Source organism: Netta rufina, assembly GCF_964035555.1.
Source record: "Netta rufina genome assembly, chromosome: 18".
NCBI classification, from domain to species: domain Eukaryota; kingdom Metazoa; phylum Chordata; class Aves; order Anseriformes; family Anatidae; genus Netta; species Netta rufina.
Window position 1 is genome coordinate 5,488,463 of NC_140142.1, and position 9,671 is coordinate 5,498,133.

The 9,671-nt window shown below is 51.9% G+C and overlaps 1 protein-coding gene across 1 annotated transcript; it reads left to right on the forward strand.

The window, feature by feature from the left end:
• Nucleotides 1-1,020: 1,020 nt before the first annotated feature.
• LOC311216352 (olfactory receptor 14C36-like) lies at nucleotides 1,021-5,512 on the forward strand (the record flags this gene model as incomplete). The annotated part of the gene is made up of 2 exons (XM_084297897.1): nucleotides 1,021-1,032; nucleotides 4,550-5,512. 2 exons carry the CDS (start codon nucleotides 1,021-1,023, stop codon nucleotides 5,510-5,512), a joined length of 975 nt encoding a protein of 324 aa, XP_084154023.1.
• Between the last annotated feature and the right edge of the window lie 4,159 nt (nucleotides 5,513-9,671).

Below are 9,671 nucleotides of genomic sequence, written 5' to 3' on the forward strand. Positions count from 1 at the left end.
TGCCTGTTGGAAATTGGACCAGCAGTTCTCTAAGAACCCCTTTTAGTGATTGTTTTTCCTTGCCACTCACATACCCATGCCTCTAGATTGTCCATCCCACTTTCTCATGTCCTCTCCATGGTCACACAGGTAAAACCACAGGGTGGCACATAGTGTGTACCCACCATATCTCCTTTCCTGCCCTCTAATTCCAGGGAGGGGTGCTGTTTCTCCCAGCACCAGAGCAGCATAGGGATAGGGATCGCGTGATTACTGATGCTCTTATGACTTCTTTCTCTTCGTCCTCCTACTCACATGATGGCCCAGCTTTTCTGAAGCCTGCCTCGTCTTCTGACTAACTGACTTTCACATCCATTGTTTTTTCTTGCATATGGGAGCAAGTGATACAGACAGAGCTTGGTTTTCTGGCTCAGACACAGGGCCCAGAAAAAGAGCTGGAGTTGCTGCAGGGCATTTTGCAGATGCTGTAGTAGCTGCAGGGTCTGTCAGAGGGGTTGGAGTGACTGCAGGGCTTTTCACACAGGCTGGAGTGGCATTGATGGTGGCTCTGTAAGGACAGGCCAAGACCCAGCACACTGCAGTGGCATGTGTCTCTTTGGAAATGCCAGGGTGATAACACCTCCTTTTCAAGCATTTAACCATTTTTTTTTAGGATTCTGCATTTGCTCGGGGTGAAGTTCCAAAGTTCTGGAGGTGCTGACTGCTGTAGGTGCCTGCCCAGATCCTCCCTCACTCCCTGCCACTCCAAACTCTCCTGCCACCAGACAGAAATCTGAATGGTATTCTTAAGTAGTCCTGAAACACATTCAGGAGACATAACAATAGGAGCGTGCTGGTTTGACCATCCCAAGGATATTCCGAACTTTGAAGAGTCAGTGTAAATAGCCTGGAGGAGAAGGGTGAGGTGAAAGAGAAAGGGAGAGTGAACAAGTGGGGAAAAGTGTCCTCCCCTTGTCTCCCCATGGCTTGGTTTCCTGAGGAGAAAAGGTCTAGAGTGTAGTTCTTAATAGTTTCTGAGAGATGGCTCCCAAGGTATGTTGGCAATGGCAATGCTGAGTACAAGTACCAGATTAGTCTCATGACCAGGATTTTTATCATATCATAAGCCAGTGTTACACAACACATCAAAAGAATAAACTTGACGCAGCCATCAGAAAAGATAAACAGCATGACAGGGGAGACATACAGTAAGTAATGTGCTGTGCAACACAATTCTGAAATCGAGCACAACAGATCTGAGCTTAAAAGAAAAAGAGAGAAAGAGAGAGAAAGGAAGGAAGGAAGGAAGGAAGGAAGGAAGGAAGGAAGGAAGGAAGGAAGGAAGGAAGGAAGGAAGGAAGGAAGGAAGGAAGGAAGGAAGGAAGGAAGGAAGGAAGGAAGGAAGGAAGGAAGGAAGGAAGGAAGGAAGGAAATCAACTTTGTGATCACCAACTGTTAAAATCAACTAATGCTTATAATAGCTTTCTTTTAACATGCTGTGGTCAGATCTGCCATTTGCTCAAAATTTGTGCTCCATGTTCGGCACCAAAAGAGTGTGGTTTGACCCGGGAGGCAGCACAGCACCACACAGCCATTCCCTCACACACACACCCTGCTACACCCCGAGCAGATACAGGAGAGAATGAGGAGGTGAAAAAAGATAAAATACTTAAATAAATAAATAAATACATCTTGGATTGAGATAAAGACAGTTTAATAGGACAGAAAGGGAAGAGAAATAATATGAGCAATGATGATGACGATCATGATGGTGATTGCGTGTCCCACAGTAGTGGTACTCCCTACCCTGGCCAGCCACCCCATATTGATTGTTCAGCACGACGTCGTGTGGTCTGGAACATCCCTTTGGCTTCTTGAGGTCAGCTGTCCTGCTTCTGTCCCCACCAGCTTTGCAGGCACCCCCAGCCCTCCAATGCTGGCCAATAACTAAGCCATCAGTGTATAATCAGCATTCTTCTCATGCTGAATCCAAAACACAGCTTCATACCAGCTCCTAGGAGGAAAATTACCTCGATCCTAGCCAGCTCCAGGACACCCACAGACTAAGGGCATGATATCCCTCTGCATATATCAACAGAGAAAAGGTGCTAGTGATTAATTGGAAAGTACTGGAGCTGAGCATGATGCAGATGGTATGGAATATGGGGTGGATATTGTCCATGTGTTGGCTGGGATAGACTTAATTTCCTTCCTATTAGATGATACAGTGCAGTGTTTTGTAAGTAACAGCATGCATGAGAAGGAAGAACAGAAAAAGAGGAATCTGGCAGCCTTCTATCCCACACCCTTCAGTGGTTCTGTGCTGTAATTCCATTCAACGAGTTACTCGTGTATTATCCAAACTGTCCTGCAAACTCCTGCTGCCGTTGCTTTGTGAGAGACAGCACAATCACGGTGAGCCGTCTGCCTGCAGACATTAATTGCTGACAAAATGGAGCATCTGTCCAAGGGAACCTTGAGAATCTGCAGGAATTTGCCTACAGAAACCTCCTGACATTTACAAGGAGAAGAACCCAGTATTGCACCAGAAAAAGAGGAACCCCACACATCAGGGCAGACTGGGACCCTGCTGAGTGAGCAGTGCCCAGGAGGAGGAGGGCCTGGGCACCACGAGGGATGCCATACGAGCAGTGGTGTCTGCTCACCAGAAGCAAGGCCAGCTTCCTAGAGAGCTGCCTTATGAGCAGCATGGCCACCAAGAAGATCTGAGTTGTCAGACTCAGTTCATATTCAGTGAGACAACCCCCCCAAAATTGTATACAGGTACAGGGAAAGAGGTACAGGTCTGGGATTCCCTAGTGCAGCCAGGTGTGGAGAGGATCAAGTGCTGTGGCAAGGCTCAAAGTCCAAAAAGAACCCAGGTCTTTGTGTCCATGGCTATGGCTGTTGTCTCTGCCACTGAGGCCTATGAGGAGACAGCTGATCGTTAAAGCACCAGGGCCTCATTGCCTGCTCACCCCCACCCATGAACCAGGCAGGGGTCGTACCATTCTCCTGCACTTGACCATGCACATCCCCATCTCCTACAGCCCCACAAAGAGCCCTGAGCAAGGTGTGAAGGGAAAGGATCTCCCTTCCCAGAGGACAGGGGTCAAGGCCTGTCCCTTGTGCTTGGAGACACACATCCACTTTTCCTACACATCAGTGTCACCTTCACACTGCCTTTGTCTCCTTGTCCTCACTGCCTCCAGGGTTCTGCTCTAACGAGCTCCAAGGGAGGCTGTGTCAGTGCTGGCCCTCAGGAGAACACTGCAGGAAACTTGCCTCTGACTTGGACTTCTGGAGAGATGTCTTCAATTGTGTCTGAGTGCCTGAGGTTCGTGGGCTCATCAGCAAAGCCCCCAGAGGGGTGATTGCAGTGCCTTGGGCTGGTGCTGTGATGCTGAGCTGGGCCGGGCTCATGGGACAGAGAGAACACATTTCAGAAAGTCCCACAAAGCAGAGAGACAGCTGTGCCCAGGAGCAGCTCCTCTGCACAGCACAGCAGGTCTGGGGGCTCTGACCACAGCTGGCACACAGAGAGGAGAGAAGGAGAGAGGGGCTGAAAGCACTTGGCAGTGGGAGAATGCTGAGAGCTGCCTGCAGGAGAAACCTGCACAGCCCTTGACAAGGTAAGTGTCTGGCTGCAGTGCCATGCAGCTGCAGGTCCTGGAAGGGTCTCCTGCTGGGTCTTGTTTCTGGGAGGGCAGTGGGCAATGCAGTAGGCTTTGAGAGTCCTGCTGGGTTGCACTGCGAGGTGAGGAAGTCTGGCAGAAGCCCCTTGCAGTGCCCTAAGCCAGGTACCCCTAGACAGCTATGAGTAGAGTGGCCAAGCCTCCTCCAGAACCTGCAGGTGTGCAGCTGTGATGTTGTGACATCCCTTCTTGTGGATATCCATCTCTCTATGAGGTGTCCTCCTGGGCTGCAGGCTGTTCTCCAGCAGGATGCAGCTCTCTCGTGGCATCCTTGTGTTATCCAGGTGCCCCAAGGAGAAGACACCTCCACGCTAAGGCCCTGTCCATACAGCTGGATGGCTGTCTGTTGGCAGCTGGAGTAAGGCAAAGAGGGAAGAGCTGAGGTTCTTCTCAGTCCTCCAGAGACAAGGTGAGGTTTCCATCCAGCTGCACTTGAAGTGTGCTTCTCTGCTCTCAGCTGACTCCAGATTCTTCTCATGGAAAGACCTGAGTGGGATGATCCTCAGAGAGGGGAGATACAAGGCAGCTTAAAACAAGGCTAGTGGGCAGCTGCCTGTTGAACTCTGCACTCAGATGAGTTGTTTCCAACAACAACAGAAAGCTCATGGATTTGACAAATGGTCTGAAGTTGAGTTTTCATTGTGTTCCTGCTTCCCTCCTGCTGCACAGCAGGAAGGACTCCTCTGGAGCCACAGCAGCCCCTTCTACCAGTGCCACTCCCTGCCAGCACCAGCCACAGTTCAAGCAAGACAGCGGCAGAAAGGTTCTCCTGCAAAGAGAGAGAGGCTCAGTCTGGTTTTGTGCTTTAAGGCTTGCAATAGGTTTTACTTAGGTAAGCGTCATCTAAAATTTGTCTGCCTTCTCCTCTTCAACAGACAACAGTCCAGAGTCAGCAAATGCCCAACGTCAGCTCTGTGATTGAGTTCCTGCTGCTGGCATTCGCAGACACACACCAGCTGCAGCTCCTGCACTTCGCGCTCTTCCTGGGCATCTACCTGGCTGCCCTCCTGGGCAACGGCCTCATCCTCAGCGCCGTAGCCTGCCACCACCGCCTCCACACCCCCATGTACTTCTTCCTCCTCAACCTCGCCCTCCTCGATGTGGGATCCATCTCCACCACTCTGCCCAAAGCAATGGCCAATGCCCTCTGGGACACCAGGGCCATCTCCTATCAAGGCTGTGCTGCACAGGTCTTTCTCTTTCTCTTCTTCATATCAGCAGAATATTATAACCTTACTATCATGGCCTACGATCGCTACGTTGCCATCTGCAAGCCCCTGCACTACGGGAGCCTCGTGGGCAGCAGAGCTTGTGCCCAGATGGCAGCAGCTGCCTGGGGCAGTGGCTTTCTCAATGCTGTCCTGCACACGGCCACTACATTTTCCCTGCCCCTCTGCCACGGCTATGCTGTGGACCAGTTCTTCTGTGAAATCCCCCACATCCTCAAGCTCTCCTGCTCAGATTCCTATCTCAGGGAAGTTTGGGCAATTCTGTTTAGCATTTTGTTAGCATTTGGTTGTTTTGTTTTCATTTTGCTGTCCTATGTGCAGATCTTCAGGGCTGTGCTGAGGATGCCCTCTGAGCAGGGCCGGCACAAAGCCTTTTCCACGTGTCTCCCTCACCTGGTCGTGGTCGTCCTGATGGTCAGCACTGCCATGTTTGCCTACCTGAAGCCCCCCTCCATCTCCTCTCCATCCCTGGACCTGGTGGTTACAGTTCTGTACACCATGGTTCCTCCAGTAGCGAACCCCCTCATCTACAGCTTGAGGAACCAGGAACTAAGGGATTCCGTCAGGACTCTACTTGAATACACACATCTACAGCGAATTCACCTATAATACTATGCCTAATATTAGAAATCCAGGTTTTTCTAAGAAAGTAAGTAACATGGTATCTTCTATTATTAAATGTTTAATTTAATTAAACATTTCTATTTCTTCTATTATTAAATGTTCTATTATTATTTTCTCTCATTATTTCACTTTTGTTTAAATAATATTTTTTCTAGCACCCTAGAAGTCAATTATTTTCCTATGGTAGATGGCTTCCTGTATAGATAAACCCAAAAAGAAAGCCATCAGAAATTCCTCGGTGTCAGTCTCTTCCCATCTTCTCTGGAGCTCGGGGAGCAGCCCCAGCACACAGGAGGAGCTCAGGGCCAAGAGCCCAGCTGACACATGCAGGAGCAACCCTGGTGGCCCTCGGGGCTGCCCCTCACTGCCCGCTGGGCTCTGCCTGTCTGCTGCCTTCGGGTCGGGGCTGCTGCTTCCCTGGAGCCATGGCCATGGCCAGCAGCAGGACGTGGCCTTTTCCCCGCTGCTCTCTTTTGGTCTCCACATTGTGCTTCTTTTTTTTCTTGGTAAGCCCTCAGATCTCATGTACCTTGGTGACAGTCCTGTTGTCTCTGCAGTGGCATCCCTGTGGCTGCAGGCAGCAGCAGGCACTGTGCAGCCCTGGGTCACAGCTGGCCTCCCTGCTAGCACCACAGTAACAAGAAGGTCTTGCTCAGGGCAAACCCAGAAGCCTGGACACCTCTTCCAAATGTGCTATCAGGAACACAGCCAAGGGGTTGCTCCCTGCTCTTCTGTTTTCTGGGGTTCTTCATGGAGTAAAGGACACAGAATGAAAGTCTCAGGGTGGTCTGTGAGCGACCAAGCGCAGGACTAAGCACTCCCGTTGGGGCAGCACTTGCCTAAGGAGATGACAACTGGTCTTGGACTCATCTGCATGAGACTGTACCCTGCAGTAGGGTTGATGGCCAATGCCAACCTTTGAGAGGAATCTGGAGCTTCCAGGAGACATCAGAGGATCTCCAGGGACAGGGTGCTCAGTGGGTAGTGATTAGAACCTCATAAAATGACTGTGTAAGGTCGTTTCAGGTAACAAACAAGGTGAATCTGAGGAGTGCATGGGCAGCTCAGACTGCTCAGACTGGGTCAGCTGTCACAGCAGGTTCCCCTCCCAGCCTCTTGCCCACCTGCAGCTAACTAACTCCCAGGGTAGAGTGAGAAGCAGAGAAGGCCTTGACGCTGTGCCAGCACTGCTCAGGAACAGCGACTACAGCCATGGGTGACCAACACTGCTCTGGTCACATATCAAAAACACAGCACCACACGGCCTGATCTGCAGAGAGAAATGCCGTCCCAGCCAGTCTTTGTCCCCACAATGGATGAGAAGCTCTGCAAGGAGCCAGGAAAGTGGTAATAAGCACCAGGACAATTGAGGAAGCCCAAAGGCCCTTCTGAAGGGTCACTGAGTGCCATCTGAGAGGCAGTGCTGAGCAGTGGGGAGGGCCAGGAGAAAGACTTGTGAGAAGGCTGTGAGAAACAAGGACACTCAGGGCTTTAGCAGATCATTAAAGTCCTGCCTGAGTCCCCAAATGGAAAGCAATCTATGTCTGTGGGTTGACGAGAAGGAAGTGGTGAGTCCCGGGTGGGGGGCAGGGCTGAAGGGCCCTGCGTGAAGCTAGAATGATGGAGAAGTGTCCGCCTTGCATGTGTGCCTCAGCCTGGGAGCAGGGGCCTGCCCATGGTGCAGGATGGCTGGGCTGTGCTCAGCCATGCCCCAGGAGATGACCTTGCTCTCTTCCTCCCCACCACTCCCCACACGGGGCACGCCCTCAGGAAACACCCCTGAGCCTGGAGATGCACCAACCTGCTGCGGTGAGGTGCCACTACTGCAGGGGAAGAGGGGAGGGTTGGAGAGACACATGGGGCCTGCGGGCAAGAGTGGTGTGGCCTGGGGAAGTGAGTGCCTGGGAAAAGTTACCCTGGAGCCATAGGAGCCATTCTGGAATGGAAACTTGATGGCAGGAACCACGCTTTTCTGGCACTGCAGAGCTGCTGGGCACATTGTGCAGGGTGCTCTGATGGACTTTTGTGTCCTTTTCCATCGTGTCTTAAGTGGCATTTTTCTCAGGAATAGAGTAGCCAACAGAGCACTGACAGATAGACTAAGATCATGAAAGGCATCATAAGCATGCCCCTAAAAAGATAACTGATATGGGGAAATCAGGAGAAGCCTGGCCAGGAGAAATGTAACACTGAGAGGAGGGAATAGGGACTTGGCCAGCTAAAATTAAGGATTTTGTAGAGGTAAGAGGGTTCAGGTTATGCTGATGCAGATGTAACTGTGACTTTCCATTCCTCTGAGGAGGAATGGAAACAAGTCCTTGCTCGACATCGCAGGCGATCCCCTCCCCTTCCGGCCCCACCTTCCCAGGTGCCCTTACACAACAGGTTTGAGGCCCTAGAGATTGAGAGGCCGGTGTGTGAGGAAGAGGTAGCAAATGTTCCCAGGAGGATGCCTGGGGCGAGGAGGTCGACTCCGCGCCTCAGGACTGCCTCCACCAAGAAAGACAGGAGGGTTATTGTTGTTGGTGACTCGATTCTTAGGGGAACAGAGGGCCCTATTTGTCGGCCTGACCCTACCCGTAGGGAAGTCTGCTGTCTCCCTGGGGCCAGGGTCAGGGACGTTGCCAGGAAGCTTCCTAACCTGGTACGCCCCTCTGACTATTACCCCCTTTTGATAGTCCAGGCGGGCAGTGATAACATCGAAGAGAGAAGCCTCAAGGCTATCAAAAGGGACTTTAGGGGACTGGGTCGGTTAGTGGACGGAGCGGGAGTGCAGGTGGTGTTTTCATCCATCCCTATGGTGGCAGGGAGGGGTTCAGAGAGGACACGGAAAGCCCACCTGTTAAACACGTGGCTCCGGGACTGGTGCCAACGCAGAAATCTTGGGTTTTTTGATCATGGGGCACTTTACTCAGCACCTGGCCTGATGGCCGCAGACGGGTCCCTATCTTTTAGGGGAAAAAGGATCCTGGGCCAGGAACTGGCAGGGCTCATTGAGAGGGCTTTAAACTAGGTAGGAAGGGGGATGGGGCTGAGGCTAGGATTGTTGGGGCTGTGCCAGGGGGAACAATGGCAAGGCCGGAGGACAAGGCTACGGCCCAGCTGAAGTGCATCCACACCAATGCACGCAGCATGGGTAACAAACAGGAGGAGCTGGAAGCCATTGTGCGGCAGGCAGGCTACGACTTGGTTGCCATCACGGAGACGTGGTGGGACCAGTCTCATGACTGGAGTGCTGCAATGCCTGGCTATAAGCTCTATAGAAGGGACAGGCAGCATAGAAGGGGTGGTGGTGTGGCTCTCTATATTAGAGAGTCTTTCGAGGTTGTAGAACTCAAGGTTGGGAATGACAAGGTCGAGTCCCTTTGGGTTAGGATCGGCAGGGACAACAAGGCTAGTGTCCTGGTTGGGGTCTGCTATAGACCGCCGAACCAGGATGAGGAGACGGATGAGGAATTCTACAGGCAGCTGACAGAGGTTGCTAAATCATCAGCTCTTGTACTCGTGGGGGACTTCAACTTCCCTGACATATCCTGGAAGCACAACACAGCCCTGAGAAAGCAGTCTAGGAGGTTTCTGGAGAGCGTGGAAGATAGCTTCCTGACGCAGCTGGTTAGTGAACCTACCAGGGGTGGTGCCCCGCTAGACCTTCTCTTCACAAACAGAGAAGGACTGGTGGAGGACGTGATCGTCGGGAGCTGTCTTGGGCAGAGTGACCACGCAATGGTGGAGTTCACTATTCTTGGCGAGGCCAGGAAGGGGACCAGTAAAACCGCTGTATTGGACTTTCGGAGGGCTGACTTTGAGCTTCTCAGGACACTAGTTGGTGGAGTCCCTTGGGAGGCGGTTCTGAAGGGCAGAGGGGTCCAGGAAGGCTGGGCGCTCTTCAAGAGGGAAGTCTTAATGGCACAGGAACGGTCTGTCCCCACGTGCCCAAAGACAAGCTGGCGGGGAAGAAGACCGGCCTGGCTCAACAGAGAATTGTGGCTTGATCTTAGGAGGAAAAAGAGGGTTTATAAGCTTTGGAAAAGTGGGCAGGCCACTAAGGAGGACTTTAAAGAAGTAGCGAGGCTGTGCAGGGACAAAATTAGGAAGGCCAAAGCTCATCTGGAGCTCAATCTGGCTACTGCCGTTAAAGATAACA